Source organism: Solanum lycopersicum, chromosome 1 (genome assembly GCF_036512215.1).
Source record: "Solanum lycopersicum chromosome 1, SLM_r2.1".
Taxonomy (NCBI): Eukaryota; Viridiplantae; Streptophyta; class Magnoliopsida; order Solanales; family Solanaceae; genus Solanum; species Solanum lycopersicum.
In genome coordinates, this window is record NC_090800.1 from 68,826,694 (window position 1) to 68,845,534 (window position 18,841).

Genomic DNA, 18,841 nt, shown 5'->3' on the forward strand with positions numbered 1-18,841 from the left:
AACTATTAATCTTGAGATTTTGAATATGGCAAAATTGAGTTGAACAGGTAGTGCAACATGTTCTTGTGAAATATTGCAGCAGGTATGCAAGTGGCGACGTACGTGTTATATATGGAAACTTATATGTACGTTTTTGTTTATAGTAGTTTACATGGTTAAGGAAAACTATTAAAAACAAATTTGAGTACAATAAAGTTTCGAGAAAAAGAGTTAGTAGAAGTCAACAAGGATTTGTAGAAGACAAATACAAAGTTGATTTGTACAAGGATTGGTTGAATTTCTGGTCTATAAATAGAGAGCTATTTTGATCAGAAAAACTTGCGCACCTACAAAGAGAGAACTTCAAAACACGATCAAGAGGGTTGAGAGAGTTTTGTTAAAATCTTTTGAGTGCTGCGAGTTGAGTATTAAAGTTGTACGATTGTATTCAAGAGTTTGTTTACAATCTAGGTAGTAGATTTGCTTGACAAGTTAGAGTACTTGAAAAGCATTGAAAACTAGGAAGTAGTTTTTTGTATTGATTAGAAGGAGTTAGAGTTTATAATTCCTTAAGAGCTAAAGAGTTGTAATCTTTGTATTACTTGAAATTTACAATTAATACAAAGTGCTGTTCAAATTAATTACTGTTCAACAAAAACAAGTAGTAAATACGTGTTCCTTTGAAGAATTCAGGAGGGTAGAATTCCAACAAGTGGTATCAGAGCAAGGTTATCTTTAGAGAGTCTAACAACTCAAGATAAGATCAACATGAGTTCTGCACCTCCACTCGGACACGGTAAGGGGCAATACATCAACAGACCTCCACTATTTAATGGACAATACTACTCGTGGTGGAAGGCAAGGATGGAAGACTTCATTCAAGCTGAAGACTACGAATTATGGGTAAGAATTACCAAGGGACCACTAATTCCTACCACCACTGATAGTGAAGGAAATAAAATACCTAAACCCGCAGATACATATAATGAAGCAGATTATAAGATGCTAGGAAAAAATGCAAAGGCTAAGTGTATTCTTGTGTGTGGATTAGGACCAGATGAATTTAACCGTATCTCAAGTTGTACCTCTGCTAAACAAATATGGGATACTTTACAAAACGCTCATGAAGGTACAACTCAAGTCCGAAAATTCAGGATTGCTAGTTTGTGTTCAGAATATGAAGCCTTTAAGATGAAATGCGGAGAATCTCTTCAAGATATGATCACCAGATTCACCACTATGGTAAACGAACTAATCTCATTAGGCAAAGTGTATACCACTGAGGAACAGGTTGACAAAGTACTTAGGATTTTGCCTAGGTCTTGGGAAATCAAAGTCACTGCCATTAGAGAAGCTAAGGACCTAACTACTATGTCTTTGGATGAATTAGTTGGAAATCTCAAGACCTATGAGATGAATGTAGACAAAAGAGGTGAAGGGAATAAAGAAAAAGTTCTTGGTCTTAAAGCAACTAAAAGTGATGAATCAGACATAGATGACGATGATCTAGCTTTGATAAGTAGGAATTTCAAGAAACTCTTTAAAAGGGGATTAAACTCTACCAAAAAATCACCACCCTTGAAAGAAAAAAATTCTGAACGATCACAAAATGGAGGTTGTTTTAAGTGTGGTAAGACAGATCATCAAATAAAGGACTGCCCAATGTGGGAATTAGAATGGAAAAAGGAAAAAGCAGAAAAAGAAAGGAATGAACTCCTCAACAAAAAGAAAAACAAAGAAAAGGAACAAGCAATGTATGCAGCCTGGGGAACAGGTTCCTCGGACATGTATGAAGATATTGAAGACCTTGCCTTGATGGCGATAGAAGAATCAAACGCTGAACTTGAATCAGATTCTGAAGAAACTGAGGTAAACTTTCTCAATCTAAAAGATAATCTAGCAAAGTTCTCAAAGAAAAAGCTTTCACTCCTATTGCTTACATCCATAGACACAATTCAAGAACTTGTGAACACCAAGAGCCAACTACTTGCTTCCCTATCTAGCTTAAAGTTTGAGCATATTGATCTCAATAAGAACAAACTCGACCTACAAGATAAAATCAAGCAACTTGAAACCCAAAATCTGGAACTAAGAACTAAAAATTCAAAATTAAAAGTTCTTGGCAAAGGAAAAGAAGGTGAGCTGCCTGACCAAAAGCTTGAGGTTGACAAACTCAAAAACACTTTAAAGCTAGAAAAAGAAAACTGTAAAAGGATAAATCTTGAATTGACTAGAGTAAGAAGTGATCTGGAAAGAGCAAACAAATGGACAAAATCCTCTATGATAGTAACTCATCTAGGGAACAACAATAGGAACATCAAAACCGGAATAGGATATGAACAACCCATAAATGGAAATCCTACGTTTTGTATTGTTTGTGGTAACTCTGGTCATTCTAAACAATATTGTCCCAAATACAAAATGACCACTGAAGAAGACAACCCAACAAGAACCTATATAACTGTTCAGAGGAACAGGTACATACCCAGAAAAAACAGTCTGCCCAACTGGGCTCGTAGAAATCTGATTCACCCTTTTGATCAAAACAAAGAACCCAAGCTAATCTTGGTTCCTAAATCCAACCTCTAATTTTTCAGGAAGAAGTGAGAGAAAGCAAGCAGCAGTGGTACATGGACAGTGCTTGCTCAAGACACATGACAGGGAATAAGACATTGTTTCTCTCACTAGAAGAAGGAAAAGGAGGTATGGTTGCTTTTGGTGGTGGAAAAAGGGGTCAAATCAAAGGTTGTGGGAAGATTGGAAAAACTGATGAACATTCAATTGATAAAGTATACTATTGGAAGGACTTAGACACAATTTACTCAGCATATCTCAGTTGTGTGATAAAGGTAACAAGGTAATCTTTCGATCCACTGGTGTTGAAGTAATCAATCTAAACACACAAAAATTAGTGTTAACAGGAAAAAGAGATAAACATGTCTACACTATAGAAACCTCAACTATCTCTGACACAAATCTAGTGTGTTTAAGTGTGTTCGAAAAAGATCCCTTGTTATGGCATAAACGGTTGGGTCATGCTAGCCAAGTTCAATTAAACAAACTTATCACCAAGGATTTAGTTATAAGACTGCCTAAAAACAAATTCAAAGAGGATAAGGTTTGTGAAGCATGTACTCTAGGGAAACAGATAAAATCATCATTTAAGTCCAAACAGATGGTAAGCTCAACTTGTTCCTTAGAACTAATTCACATGGACTTATGTGGACCAATGAGGGTTCAAAGTAGAGGGGGAAAAAGATATGTGTTTGTCTTAGTGGATGATTACACTAGGTATACCTGGACACTATTCCTTGCGTCAAAAGATGATGCGTTTGAAGTTTTTTGTTCACTAATGAGAAAAATTCAAAGAAAATATGGGAAACAATTAAAGGCAATCAGATCAGATCATGGAACTGAATTTGAAAATTCAAAGTTTGCACAATATTGTGACCATCATGGGGTTGATCATAACTTCTCTGCCCCTAGAACACCTCAACAAAACGGTGTGGTGGAGAGAAAGAACAGAACTCTTCATGAAATGGCTAGAACTATGATGATCGCAAGCAAAATTGCAAACCAATTCTAGGCAGAAGCAATAAACACTGCTTGCTACACCATAAATCGTTGCATGACCAGACCCTTGTTAGAAAAAACTCCATATGAATTATTGAAAGGGAGAAAGCCCAACATCTCTCATTTTAGAGTGTTTGGATGCTAGTGCTTCATTCATAACAATGGAAAAAACCTGCTTGGAAAATTTGATGCTAGAAGTCACAATGGAATTTTTCTTGGATATTCCACACATAGTAAAGCCTATAGGGTACTCAACAAAAGAACTATGTGTGTCGAAGAGAGTGTTCATGTTTTTTTCGATGAAAGCAGCACTATGTCAAATGAAGATGTGTTGTTCAGTAACACATCAGCTGAAGAACATGCTGTCTCTGAACAGGAACAAGTCCAAGAAACTGGTTCCTCTGACACAACAAACAGAGAAGAAACTGAAACTCAAGTGAATTTTGATGAAAGAGTTGATACAGATGAAAATCAATCAGATGTTAATGAAGAACAAGAAAGATCAACTCCTATCCTAAAAGAGTACAAATACCAAGGATCACACCCATTGGAAAACCTGCTCACTGATCTTTCTTCAGGAATTACCACTCGATCAAGAATGAAGAATCACTACGCGCATAGTGCATTCCTATCCATGGTAGAACCAAAGAAAATAAGTGAAGCTCTTCAAGATGCAGATTGGATTATAGCCATGGAAGAAGAATTACATCAATTTGAAAGAAGTAAAGCATGGCATCTAGTACCTAAGCCCTCAAACAGAACTGTAATTGGAACTAAATGGGTGTTTAGGAACAAGTTAGATGAACATGGTACCATAATCAGAAACAAAGCTAGGTTGGTTGTTCAAGGATATAATCAAGAAGAAGGGATAGATTATGATGAAAATTTTGCACCCGTGGCAAGAATAGAAGCAATCAGATTGCTTATAGCTTTCGCATCTCACATGGAGTTCACATTGTATCAGATGGATGTCAAAAGTGCTTTTTTGAATGGGCTATTACAAGAAGAAGTTTTTTGTTAAACAACCCCCCGGCTTCGAGAATAATGACTTCCCTGATCATGTCTATAAGCTTGACAAAGCTCTCTACGGGTTAAAACAAGCTCCAAGGGCATGGTATGATAGATTGTCAAAATTCCTTTTAAGTCATGGATATTCAAGAGGTAAAATTGACAATACACTCTTCTTCAAGAATAAAGAAAAGGGTCTCCTGATCGTGCAAATCTATGTTGACGATATCATATTTGGAGCTACAAATAAGAGTCTCACAAATGAATTTGCAAATCTTATGAGCAATGAGTTTGAAATGAGTATGATGGGTGAATTAAACTACTTTCTTGGGCTTCAAATAAAACAAACACCTGGAGGTACATGGATTCATCAACAAAAATATGTAAAAGAATTTCTTAAGAGGTTCAAAATGGACGATGCTAAACCAATTGATACTCCAATAGCCCCTGCCACTAAGTTGGACCTTGAAGGAACATGTTCTGCTGTTGAACAAAAATTGTATAGAGGCATGATTGACTCCCTTTTGTATCTTAGTGCTAGTCGACCTGATATTGTGTTTAGTGTATGATTATGTGCTCGCTTTCAATCTAATCCTAAAGAATCACATATTCAAGCAGTCAAGAGAATCCTCAGATATCTAAAAGGAACCTCTGATTTAGGACTTTGGTACCCAAAAGGAAGCAATTTTGATTTAGTTGGGTATGCGGATGCTGACTATGCTGGATACTTGGGTGATAGAAAAAGCACTACAGGAATGGCTCACTTTCTAGGATCGTGTCTTATCTCATGGGGATCAAAGAAACAAAACTCAGTTGCAATTTCCACTGCTGAGGCTGAGTACGTAGCAGCTGCGTCATGTTGCGCCCAACTTCTGTGGATTAAGCAACAACTTAGTGATTTCGGTCTCAAAATTGAACAAGTCCCAATTTTCTACGATAATACTAGTGCTATCAACATTGCAAAAAATCCGGTACAACATAAGAGAACTAAACACATTGACATTCGTCATCACTTTCTTAGAGACAATGTGGAAAAGGGTTTAATCTCTATGAACTTTTGTACTACGGAAGAACAAATCGCGGACATCTTTACAAAGGCATTAGCAAGGGAACACTTTGAAAGGAACAGGCTGGAGCTAGGAATGATGAAGACAAACTAAGCAAATAGAAGCTGAAGGAATTGGACTCTCAAAATTATTTATACATGCTTAAAAGGTATGTCTACTCTTCTTAACTAAGATAGACAAAAAAATTATAAGACCAATGCATTGGATTCCGTTCCTTTATTTAATTAAATGAAAAAAAAATTAATAAATAAATCATCATCACAACCGCCAATTCAAAACCTGCAGAAAACCTTTCAAGTCATACATGTTCCCATTCTCAGTAAAACCCTTACACTTCCCTATAATTCCTCTTAAACAGTCCCCTTTTCTCTTTCTTCTCCGATTGACCTCATTCTCTCTCAAACCCTTGAAATCCCAGAATCCACATTGTGTTGTTGAGAAAAAATGGCCATGTCCTACAATCTTTCACTAGCCATAATTCCCTTTGATGCTCAAGAAAGCCTACACGCCCTACCAGCCATTCTCTACATTGATTCGACCGGCATAACTCGATGGTCTCTTATGGAAGATGCTTTAGTTCAGGGGGAAGAGAGAAGTCAAGGGTTAGAGAAAGATAATATGAGTGCACAAAGTGAGGGGGAACAAATGTTTTTGTCATAGGACCAAGAAAATAGTTCTGATAATGAAAATATCACTTTGCTTGAAATGCTTTCCCAAATCAGAACGTGTTCCAAACAAAGGTCATCTTCTTGCAAACCTGCTGCTACGACTCCAGAAGAACCTCACTCTATTCTACCGGCAAAGGTGCCAATGAGAATAACTAGATCTGCACAACGCACTCGAGAAGCAAAGACTTTGGCTAAATCAACCAAGGAAATTCACACAAGAAAGCTTAAGTCTTCTTCATCGTTAAACCTTGTAGCAGATACAGTTAAAAGACAGAAACGGAAAAAAATTTCATCCAAATCAAAATTTCATGATTTAGATGATAGTGATTACCATGCAAGAGTGTTAGCCTTTAAGAAGAGGAGTGTGATTAGGGGGAGAGTAATTTCTGGCTTTGGGGGTGGTGAGATGGATGAGTTAGTGATCATCTTACAAGAACAAGGATGGACAGAATTGATGCTTCAAGGATCTTTTAGGCGTAAAATGGGTAGAGTAGAAACCAGAGAATTTTATATCAATGCAACAGGAACTGCCTCGTCAATTACTAGTACTGTGTGTGGTATTTCTTTTACACTTACTGCTGAGATTTTGTCTTCAATACTTAGAATTCCTAACTGGGGATGGGGTCACTATGTCAAGAAGGATTGGCCTCCTTTAGAGGGTAACACCTCTCAACTTGACATATGTAGGCGATTCTCAAATGATCCTACTCTTTCAGAATATTCTAGTGTTGACAAGGGATGTATGTTACCTTTACATCAGATGCTGTTTAATGTAGTTCACAAAATTCTTCTTCCAAGAAAGCAAAAAAGGACTGAAGCATGTTACTTGGATCTCACACTTATGGACTTACTATTGTCTAGGACTCAAATAAACTTGCCGATCCTAATCATGAGTCACATACATAGTTTGTCCAAGGTTGATAAAAAGCAAAGGGGTTTGGCTTATGGATTTTGGTTAGGACAAGTATTTGAACATTTTGGTGTGCCTGTAAAGAAGTGGCAGATTCAAACCATTTCTGATGTCATGGGGAAGGTGGACTACATGAACATGCCTGGTACGCCTAAAAGGGTTGATGTGAAAACTCAACGGTTGAGGGCTTCTCTTACTGCTGTAGAAAAGGAGATGGAAGCACTAAAAAGGGCTCATTCAGTAGAGATGGAACAGGTTCAGACGGCTCATAAGTTGGAACGTGAGGAATTGATTGCTGAGAACTGCAGGATTAAGGAAGAACTCACTCAAACTCAGGCTGCATTACATCAAGAACAAGCAGTGAATTCTGGGCATCTACAAAGTATCATGGGGTTGCTAACCAAGGGATCTTCAAACTCTTCCACCTCTATGGCACCCTCTGTTTAATCAATCCTCATATATGCATTATCTTATAATTTTTTGTTTTGACTAGTTAAAGACTGAAGTAGACATTACTATTTTTGTATGTATTTTGGTTTGATGTCTCACTCTTGATGTCACTAATGACTTTGTCTGATGCTCTATTCTAGTATGCATATGTACTTTGGTTTTCAATATTTTTGGCTAATGGCAAAAGGGGGAAGCAGTTGCAGATTTGTAGGATGATATTAAAGTGTGCTCTATATGTTGATTGAGTGTGCTCTATATGTTGATTGATGTATTGTGTACCTTTTCAAATGCAAGCTGATTATTTGCCATAGTCAAAAAGGGGGAATTTGTTAATCTTGTGATTTTGAATATGGCAAAATTGAGTTGAACAGGTAGTGCAACATGTTCCTGTGAAATATTGCAGCAGGTATGCAAGTGGCGGCGTACGTGTTATATATGGAAACTTATATGTACGTTTTTGTTTATAGTAGTTTACTTGGTTAAGGAAAACTATTAAAAACAAATTTGAGTACAATAAAGTGTCGAGAAAAAGAGTTAGTAGAAGTCAACAAGGATTTGTAGAAGACAAATACAAAGTTGATTTGTACAAGGATTGGCTGAATTTTTTCTGGTCTATAAATAGAGAGCTATTTTGATCAGAAAAACTTGCGCACCTACAAAGAGAGAACTTCAAAACACGATAAAGAGGGTTGAGAGAGTTTTGTTAAAATCTTTTGAGTGCTGCGAGTTGAGTGTTAAAGTTGTACGATTGTATTCAAGACTTTGTTTACAATTTAGGTAGTAGATTTGCTTGACAAGTTAGAGTACTTGAAAAGCATTGAAAAGATAGAAAACTAGGGAGTAGTTTTTTGTTTTGATTAGAAGGAGTGAGAGTTTATAATTCCTTAAGAGCTAAAGAGTTGTATTCTTTGTATTACTTGAAATTTACAATTAATACAAAGTGCTGTTCAACACAAACAAGTAGTAAATACGTGTTCCTTTGAAGGATTCAGGAGGGTAGAATTCCAACAACAACCTATAATTACAAACTAAAACTAAAATCAAATAGTCCAACAATACTAAAACTAAAACAAATAGCTAAGATTGTGAACGCTTACTTTAGTCTTTAGGCTATGGGTTTTGAGTAAACAATAATGACTAGTAAAACGGTCTGCTGCAAAGTGTGTGGAGTATTAGTAATTTGATATATATAGTAAATTATTAATATTTAATATTTAGAATGGGTAAAGTAGTAAAATATTACTGTCATATTGGGTTATCAATTTATCCGATAATCCATTAGTAAAAATCAAAACCGAACCAATAACCCAATAATTTTTTTTTTATAAATCCAATAACCCGGTAACCCTATGAATTTAGTAATAGAGGTACTACTAGTGTTACTACTCTTGATGACCTAGTAACTCCTCTGAATGGGAAATCCAAATCATCTAGGTAGCTGCTTTGGTATATGAACGTTCTGTAACGACTAAGGATCCAGTGTTTGATTCAATGTCATATAAAACAGCAATTCCTGACTTTCATGATCCTAACACTAGTGTCCTTGATGCAGTGCGATCTGCACTTGTAATTGCTAAGGTGACAGACAAAAGCATATGCGGAAATGACAGTTTGCATCCTGAAGTAACCATCCAGTTACTTCATGAATGTTCCCACAATATTAAGGTAAGGTCAATTGCACCTCGATTATCACTTCTAGATCCTTTTGATGGTCTAGAAGTTTGTAGGCCTAATGAACATCTCGAACAAGATATGTCAACGAGGTATGTACGTGTTAACTCTATCGCTAGTGTCTCTCCTAAATGGAAAACTGATTTGGAGACCTTTGTAGACTGGTATCTTGCTGAATCTTTTTATGGAACCTGTGGATAATGAAAATCTATATCTTAATATCTTGACAAGTTCAATGCATTCTGTCAAAATATTTTCCAACACTGAAAATGGAAAATCCACTAGGACATTCAATGGCCAAAATATTTTGAGTCAATTTTTATTGGTTCCTGCTGCTGATATCTTTCTTATAACCATTCCGGTAATCGCAAAAGAACCTGGTGTATCGGATCCTGGAACATGTTTAGAGTTCTTGGCTCTAACAGATTTTACAGAGAACATAGAGGAATTGTTTTTGTTGGGCTGTACTGACATGTTTTTCTTTAATGCAGATTCAAACTCTATGAACCGAGTGTGGGATCCCAGACAATCATTGTGTGTGCATTGCTACTTCAATCGCATATGAACTAGTCGTCGATGATTTTGATATTGTACGAAATTTATTTACAATAATAATATATTTACAGTCACATATATATAGTTATTTATGTATTTGTTAATACATATACAAAACCTAGGCTACTGATTTCTACATTGAATATGTGATATGTGTCAAAAATATTGAACTTAGTTGGAGGCATCAATTATAAGCTGCCTATGGTGCACCTAATGGATGTTAACCAGAAAAATATTAATATTAAAGCTTGAAAAGAACTCTAAAGTGATCGCCTTCTATTTTGACATTTTGTAGATTTTGTGAGTGTTACCAAGTTACTAGGTACACACCAAAATGAAGATTTGGTAAAAACTAAAAAAGTGAATACTTATTCTCTCTTAATATAAATAAAATCAGTTAATTCTTATGAGATTGCCAGCATAATTTATATGCTTGTGACAGGTTCAGACTGCAACGGGAGTGTGTGGGGGGGGGGGAGGTAGGGGGTAGGGGGATTGGTAGGGGTTGGGTGAATTTTTTATATTTTTTTAATTATTTATTTTTATATTTTTTAGGAAGGTGGTGGTGGTGGTGGTGGTGGAGAGGGGGGGGGGGTTGTAGGGGTGGAGTAAAGTGGTAATTTTTTTTAAAAAGCTTTTAAGAAGATCTCTAATATATTATGGGTAATATGGTTATCCATATTATCCATTGGGTAACTTGTTTTACCCATTTAAAATATGAGTCGAGTCGAGTAATTTACTCATTTTTATTTAACTAGTTTTTTGATCGACTCAACTCGTGTACCACATTGAGACTACAATGTAATTTAGGTCATCTACATAGACTTTTGAAGTATAAGCTAATTAGTTTGATGAGAAATTTAACTACTAACAAACAAAATCCTACGAGTCTTTGTTGCATGCCTTCTTAAAAACCCAATCTACATCCACTCTTATATATACACATTATCGTTTAATCTTCTAAGATTTGCAGAAAAATGGCTCAGCATTACCACTTATCTTCTCTTTGTTACTTGTATTTCTCAATTTATTATTCATTTATGGCGGCATAACTCGAACAACTGCACGAATCCCAGAACTCCCCAAACTGCCAGAACCACCTATGCCAAAACATGAAATCTCAGAATTACCAAAGCAAAAAGCCCCCGAGCTTCCCAAGCTAAAAGTCCCAACAATTCCAAAACCAGAAATTTCAAAGCAAGAAGTACCAAAAATGCCAAAGCGTTAAATCCCAAAATTACCAAAGCCAAAAGTCCCACAATATCCGAAGTCTGAAGTACGAACCATCCCTAAGCCTGAAATCTCAGAACTGCCAAAGCCAAAAGTCTCTGAGCTTCAAAAGCTAAAAGTTCTAACAATGACAAAGCCTGAAGTTTCAGAACTGCCGCTACTCCTTGAGTAAATTATATGCTACTTTCACTCTACAAGAAAATACACAACTAATGTTTTGAGATTTCAATCTCAGTCTATGAAATTTGCCACCTGAGTTGTGTCATGGAGATACCTTCTGCTACGAGTAGAAATTTTAATTCTTTTATCGTAGTTTTTGAATTGGATGTACCGAGTTTGTCATGTTATTATATTATATGAGTCTTATATGTATTTCTATATATACAGTATAATAAATCTTTGATATATGTTACTTTGGTTTAGTTTCTATCTCTGTTTGTCCATTCTTTCCCCCTCAGTTTTTCCTTTCTAATTTATAGAAACCAATTTCTTCTGTTACATTTCAAGAGTACGGAATAAAGGATGAATTAGTGTATTAATTAAGTGCTTTTTGTTTTATTCATCTAACGAACATTAAATGGATTCAATTTCCTCTGCTTTACATTCTCCAAAATAATGATAAGGACCACTTATGCTTCATGCATGATCAGTTAGCTGGTGCACCTACACAAGCCGCTTTCTACAGATGCCATTGTGAGATCCCTACACAAGAATCCCCCAATATTCCAGCCTTACCAAAGCCTGAAATACCAATACCTTAAGTATTAACTGTACCAAACTTAAAATTTCAGCATTCAAAAGCTATATGTATACGTGGCGTAAGCAAAGAGTTTTGTAAGTGTGTTGATATTTCAAGGAACAAATATTGTAGCAACATTATATTAAAAAAGGTTAGTTTATTACTATAATTTTCGTTGGAATTCTCATTTTTAAAAAATTTATTCATAAGAGTATACATATATGTTTTAATCATAATAGTCTCGTTAGAAGTAATTGCATAAGGTAAAAACACCAAACGACCACTTAAGAACTCATTAGTCATTTGATTTCACAAATCAATCTCAATTAACTTCATCACCGAATAAGCAATACGCCAATTAGTCTCAAGCAATTGGAGCGAGTAGTTTTCAAAATTAGGATTTTATATGTGCTGAAATCACTGAATTCGCAGTAGTGTTTATAGTTATTTATTGTTATTTTCATACACAAAAATTGATGTGTTCAAGCAGTAAAACTCAAAAAATAAAAATAAATGAAAGATAGCAATACTGGGTAACTGTCGAAGATCGCAATAATGAATTTAAAATATTTTATTTTTATATTTAAATTTCAGCAACAAAAATGTTGAAAATGTGGTTTAAACTTCTTCTCCACATGTAGTTGGACAAAATCTTCACAATCATGAATTATTTCAAATTGGTTTGAAACCGCTTGAAATACTAACTACATCAAAGCCTGAAATCCAAGAACTACCAAAGCCAAAAGGTACTAACTATGCCAAACGTGAAATTCCAGAACTGCCAAAGTCAACAATCTCAGAACTTCCAAAGCCAGAAGTACTGCAAAATCTTGAAGTCCGAGAACTACCAAAGCCAAAAGCCCAAGAGATTCCAAAGCTAAAAGTCTCAACAACGCCAAAACCTGAAATCCCAGAACTACCAAAGCCAAAAGTCTTAGAACTTCCAAAGCCAGAAGTACTACCAAAGCTTGAAGTCCGAGAACTACCAAAGCCAAACGCCAAGAGCTCAAGAGCTTCCAAAGGTAAAAGTCTCAACAATGCCAAATCCTGAAATCCCGAAACTACCAAAGCCAAAAGTCTCAGAATTATCAACTATGCCAAAGCTAGAAATCCCAGAATTATCAAAGCCAAAAGTCCCCGAGCTTAAAAAGCCAAAAGTCTCAACTATGCCAAAATCTGAAATTCCAGAACTACCAAAGCCAAAAGTCCCTGAACATCCAAAGCTAGAAGTACCAACTATTTCAAACAATGAAATTTCAGAACTACCAAAGCCAAAAGTCCCCAAGTTTCCAAAGCTAAAAGTCCCAACTATGCCAAAGCCTGAAATTTCAGAACTGCCTAAACCAACTCTTCCTTCATTCTCTCCACCTTACAAACCTGGATTTCACCTTATCACTTTTACTCCATTAGAAGGTAACCTACTTATGTTTTGTTATTTTCACCTCATTATATGATGTTCGCGACCTGAGTCAAGGCATGGAGATAGTATTAGATACTATCTGCTAGGAGTAGAAATTGTAATTCTTTTATAGAATTTGAATTGGATGTACCATGTTTGACGTGTCATTACTCTATATAAGTGTTTTATATGAACTTCGTTATAAATAAGCTATGATCTATGTTATTTTGATTTACTTTGTATCATTGGCAAGTTTTGTTTTTGCTCAATCCTTATTTGTACACTCTTTTCCTCTCTGTATTTTCTTTTCAAATTTATAGTAGCCATTTTTTCCTATCACATTTAAAGTATATATATATGGAACAAAGAATGAATTGGCATATTTTAGTGTATAACTAAGTTAATGATTTAGCTATTTTTACTTTTTGTTTCATCTATCTGAATGCATATTAAATGGATTCATTTATCTCTATTTCGCCTGCTCTAACAGAAAAATGAGAATAATCAATGTTTCATGCTTAAATGTAGCATTACTTTTTAAGGTAAAAACAACAATCAACCACCCAAAAACTCATCATTAATTCGATTTGACTAATCGATCTTAATTATGTTCATAGCCAAGAAAGCAATAGCCAATATTTCTACTCAATTCTTGTTTGCGACTGAACCATTCTCTCTCTCACATTCCGAAAAAAGGCTCTATTTGGTTTCATCATGTAAAGAAAACTGCAAGTGTCTAGGAAGAATTTATCTTTTATCGGTTCAGTTTTCAACATTCAACTTATTCTATTTGTAAATTGAAAGTATGGATTATGACCTATTATTTAGTGTGATTTTAGTTATCTTTTTACACATAAAGTACGCGCAAAAATTACTAGGTTCATATGAATCTAGTATTTCATGATGCATTTGCCCATTCCTGCTTTGTCACCCTGAAACTCATGATTTTTGTCACCAAAGGTGACTCCATTCCCGAAGCTCAAATTTAAGGAAACTGATTAAGGATTAATAAATATTTGTTCTCTCCACATCTCTACCACAACGATTGATGATATCTTTGTAGTAGCTACTCTTTCTGTCACTATTGTTCCATAAAAAACCTAAATTTGTCTGCAATCGATAGTTTATATGTTTAAAGTTATATTAGACTTTTTATTTCTTTAACTAGGATGTCGCAAATGTTATCATATTTTACTAAAAATATTACGTATTATTTTGTAGATCGATGATCACAACTTTTAAGTATTTATATAATGTAATGTTTTTTCCATTAACTTAAATTGTCAATAATAATTCTAATATTTTTAATAATAATATAAATACTTATATTAAGTGAACATTAAGATGTGATATTCAGTCAACCCAATACCTTATAAAATGAGACTGGGGTAGTTTATAATTTTAATTTAAAAAACATTTAGTACAAGTGTAATGATTTTTTTTTTGTACTAGGAAGAACCAACATTGTCATCATTATCATGATTTAGTGGTATGTGTGTAAAAGTCAAACTATATTTGATTAAAATATATTTTCTCTCTTATATCCACTTTTTATTTTAATTTGATTTAAAGAGACAAACAACAAATAAAAAAAGGACATAAATTACATTGTAATTGAAAATTTAAAGGTGATAAATAAATATTTAACAAAAGTTTGATTCCCTAATAATCTCATATAAGCTAGTAAATCTGAGTATTCCTTTATTTTAGTGATATTTGAAGATACTATGATATTTCTAGTAGACAAATTCTAGATACTATAATATTGGAAGATAAATAGGTCAATTAACGTATCAAATATTGAAATCATCCTTTTTATATGCTTGTAAAAATCTATATATAGCTAAATGAAAAACTATTGGAATATCAAAAATTCATTTGCTTTTAACATATGTTACTATAAGCTTCTTGCATCTACAAAAATGGCTCAGCATTCCAAATTGTCCTCCATTTTATTGCTTGCATTTGTCTACTTTATACATGACCACATGATTAGTACTATAACAGCACGTCGCATTCTACAAACTCCTAGTTTCTCAACGTCAACTATCCCTAGTTTCTCAACGCCCACTACCCCTAGTTTCTCCAATACCCCCGGTCTTTCAAAGCCCTCTACCTCAAGTTTCTCCAATTCTCCCAGTCTCTCAAAGCCTGAGTCCCCTAGTTTCTCAAAGCCCCAGACTCCTAGTTTCTCAAAACCTGAGACCCCTAGTTTCTCAAAGCCTGAAACACCTAGTTTCTCAAAGCCCAAAACTTCTAGTTTCTCAAATCCTGAGACTTCTACTTTTTCAAAGCCCCAGACCCCTAGTTTCTCAAAACGCGAGACTCCTAGTTTCTCAAAGCCTGAAGCACCTAGTTTCTCAAAGCCCAAAACTCCTAGTTACTCAAAACCACAAACTCCTAGTTTCTCAAAACCTGAGACTCCCACTTTTTCAAAGCCCGAGACCCCTAGTATCTCAAAATTCGAGACTCCTAGTTTCTCAAAGCCCGAAACATCTAGTTTCTCAAAGCCCGTAACTCCTAGTTTCTCAAAGCCCGAAATTCCTAGTTTCTCAAAACCCAAGACTCCTAGTTTCTCAAAGCCTGAAACTCCTAGTTTCCCAAAGCCTGAAACTTCGAGTTTCTCAAAACCCGAAACTACGAGTTTCACAAAAACTAAATCTCCTAGTTTCTCAAAACCTGAGACCCCTACTTTTTCAAAGTACGAAACTCCTATTTTCTCAAATCCCAAGAATCCTAGTTTTTCAAAGCCCAAAACTCCTAGTTTCTCAAAAACTGAAACTCCTAGTTTCTCAAAGCCTGAGACACCTAGTTTCTCAAAGCATGAGACTCCTAGTTTCTTAAAACCCGAAACTCCAAGTTTCTCAAAAACTGAAACTCCTAAGTTCTCAAAACCTGAGACCCCTACATTTTCAAAGCCCGAGACCCCTAGTTTTTCAAAACCTGAGACTCCTAGTTTCTCAAAGCCTGAAACCCCTAGTTTCTTAAAGCCCAAGACCCTTAGCTCCCAAAACACTGAGGCTACTTTCTCAAAACCCGATGCCCCTACTTTCTCAAAATATGATGCCCCTACTTTCTCAAAGCCCGAGACTTTAACTTTTTCGGAGCCCGAAACCCCTAGTTTTTCTAAGCCTGAGACACATAGTTCCCAAAAGCTTGAGACTCCTAATCTTTCTAAAACCGAGACTCCTACTTTTCTCAAAATGGGAGAACCCTAGTTTCTCAAAGCCTGAGACTCCTACTTCTTTGAAGACTGAAACCCCTACTTTAACAAAATCCGAAACTCCTTCTTTCTTAAAACCCGAGATCCCAAGTTTTTCAAAGCCAAATATCCCTAATTTCTTAGAATCGGAGACTCCTACTTTCTCAAAACCTAACACACCTAGTTCTCAAAAATTTGAGACTCCTAATTCTCCAAAGATCGAGGTCCCTGATTTTTCAAAACCTGAAACCCCTATTTTCCCTAAATCCGAGACACCAACTTTCTCAAATCCTAAGACTCTGAGTTCTTCAAAGTCTGAGACCCCAACTTTCCCAAAGCCTGAAATCGCAAGTTCTCGAAAGCTTGAGACCTCGAGTTCTCCAAAGCCCGAGACCCCTAGTTCTCTAAAGTCTGAGAGCCCTAGTTTCTCAAAGCCTGAGATGCCAAGTGCCCTAAAATCTGAGACTTCTAGTTTTTCAAAACCTAAGACTCCAATTTTTTCAAAGTCTGAGACTCCAAGTTCCCCAAAGTCTGAGACCCCTACTTTCTCAAAGTCAGAAATCCCAAATTCTCCAAACCTCGAGACCCCAAGTACCCCTAAGACTATGACCCCTAGCTTTTCAAAACCAACTCCTAGCTTCTCAATGATCGAGACTCCTAAATTTTCAAAGCCTGATACCCCAAGTTTCTCAAAGCCTGAGATCCCAAGTTCCTTGAAGCTTGAGGCTCCAAGTTCTCCATCATCCGAGACACCAAGTTTTTCAAAATCGGACACTCCCAGCTTCTCAAAGCCTGAGACTCCAAGTTCTCCAATGCCCGAGACCCCAAATTCCCCAAAGCCTGAGACCCATAGTTTCTTAAAGTCCAAGACTCCTAGTTTCTCAAAATCTGAGACTTTAAGTTCCCTAAAGCCCGAGACCCCTAGTTCTCCAAAGACAGACACCCCTAGTTTCTCAAAGCCCGAATTTTCTAGTTACTCAAAGCCTGAGACGCCAGGTTCCTCTAAGCCAGAGACTCCTAATTTATCAAAACCTGAGACACCAAGTTCTCTAAAGCCGAAGACTCCTACCTTCTCAAAGACCAAAACTCCAAGTTCTTCAAAATCCGAGGCTCCAAGTTTCTCAAACCCTGAGACCCCTATTTCTTTTAAGCCTGAGACTCCTAGATTCTCAAAGCCTGAGACTCCTAGTTCCCCAAAGCCCGAGACACCAATTTCTTCAAAGTTCGAGACTCCTAGCTCCCAAAATCCTAAGACTCCAAGTTCCCCAAAGATTGAGAATCTAAAGAACGAGACATCAAGTTCGCCAAAGTCTGAGATCCCAAGTTTTCCAAAATTTGAGACTATTAGTTTCTCAAAACCCGAGACTTCGAATTCTTCAAAACCTGAGTTTCCAACAACCCCAAAACATGAGACTCCTAGTGTCTCTATGCCTGAAATACCAAGTATCCCAAAGCGTGAGCTACCAACTACCCCAAAGCCCGAGCTCCAAACTTTTACAAAGCCTGAATTACCAGTTGTTTCAAATCCTGACATTCCAAGTGTGATAAAGACTTAAAATCCAAACTTTCTAAACCAAAAATTGTCCACTTCTCCATGAGTAACTTTGGTGTTATTCATATGTCATGACTTATGTTGGATAACAGACGAATTTGATCACGCATGAATGAGTTGACACTGGGTTGAATGCGCATAGATTCACTATTTGACTTGTTGGTATTTTGTGTGAATAAAAATGGGTATAATAATGGATGATATTATAATATCCACTTATTATCTACTCATAAATTGTACAAAATGGAAATTAGCTATCAAATAAAGTCAACCACTTCTTTTTCTTTAATTTTTTATTTAGATAAGCCAATTTACATTGCTTTTCACTTTGTTCGATGTTTATATTTCGCTAGTCAATATATTATATTTATTTCTCTCCTATTTAGAAGTGAGGCTTGGGTGGACTAACACAACTCAAGAAGTGATATCAAAAGTATGTCAAGTTGTATTATCTCTCCTATTTAGAAGTGGGAGTTGGATGGGACTAACACAACTCTAAGAAGTGATACCAGAAGTGTGTCAAATTGTACTATAATATCAAAAGCATTTTTTATTTTACCCTTATATATAAGAGGACAAACAACGGAACAAGAAATTGCACCAAAAGTAACATAAATGGTACCTTTGGTTTTGACCATTTTATTTCTTTTAGTTTCTTACTTAACCACCTGTATGCAGTCCTTTTCTTTGGCAGACAAGTATTACACCTTTAATTACTTATTTGTCTTTAACTTTGTGGAAAACAACTGGTTCTCTTTAATCACTTAGCAGTCCCAAAATATTGATCCAATTTTGTTCTAATTTGTTCCTTCTGCTTCTCTTCTCTCTGCAAAATTGA

General features: G+C 35.8%; 1 protein-coding gene across 1 annotated transcript; it reads left to right on the forward strand.

Moving 5' to 3' along the window:
* Nucleotides 1-12,944: 12,944 nt before the first annotated feature.
* LOC104647819 (uncharacterized) lies at nucleotides 12,945-18,007 on the forward strand. The gene is made up of 3 exons (XM_010323640.2): nucleotides 12,945-13,263; nucleotides 15,257-16,466; nucleotides 16,564-18,007. Exons 1-3 carry the CDS (start codon nucleotides 12,945-12,947, stop codon nucleotides 18,005-18,007), a joined length of 2,973 nt encoding a protein of 990 aa, XP_010321942.2.
* The last annotated feature ends 834 nt before the right edge of the window (nucleotides 18,008-18,841 follow it).

Excerpts from the sequence above, each read along its gene's own strand:
- LOC104647819 (XM_010323640.2), top strand. The coding sequence starts at position 12,945 with ATGCCAAAGCTAGAAATCCCAGAATTATCAAAGCCAAAAGTCCCCGAG. Across the intron at positions 13,264-15,256 it reads CACTTTTACTCCATTAGAAG|CACGTCGCATTCTACAAACT; the intron begins GTAACCTACTTA and ends GTACTATAACAG. Across the intron at positions 16,467-16,563 it reads CTCAAAATGGGAGAACCCTA|TTTTTCAAAGCCAAATATCC; the intron begins GTTTCTCAAAGC and ends CGAGATCCCAAG.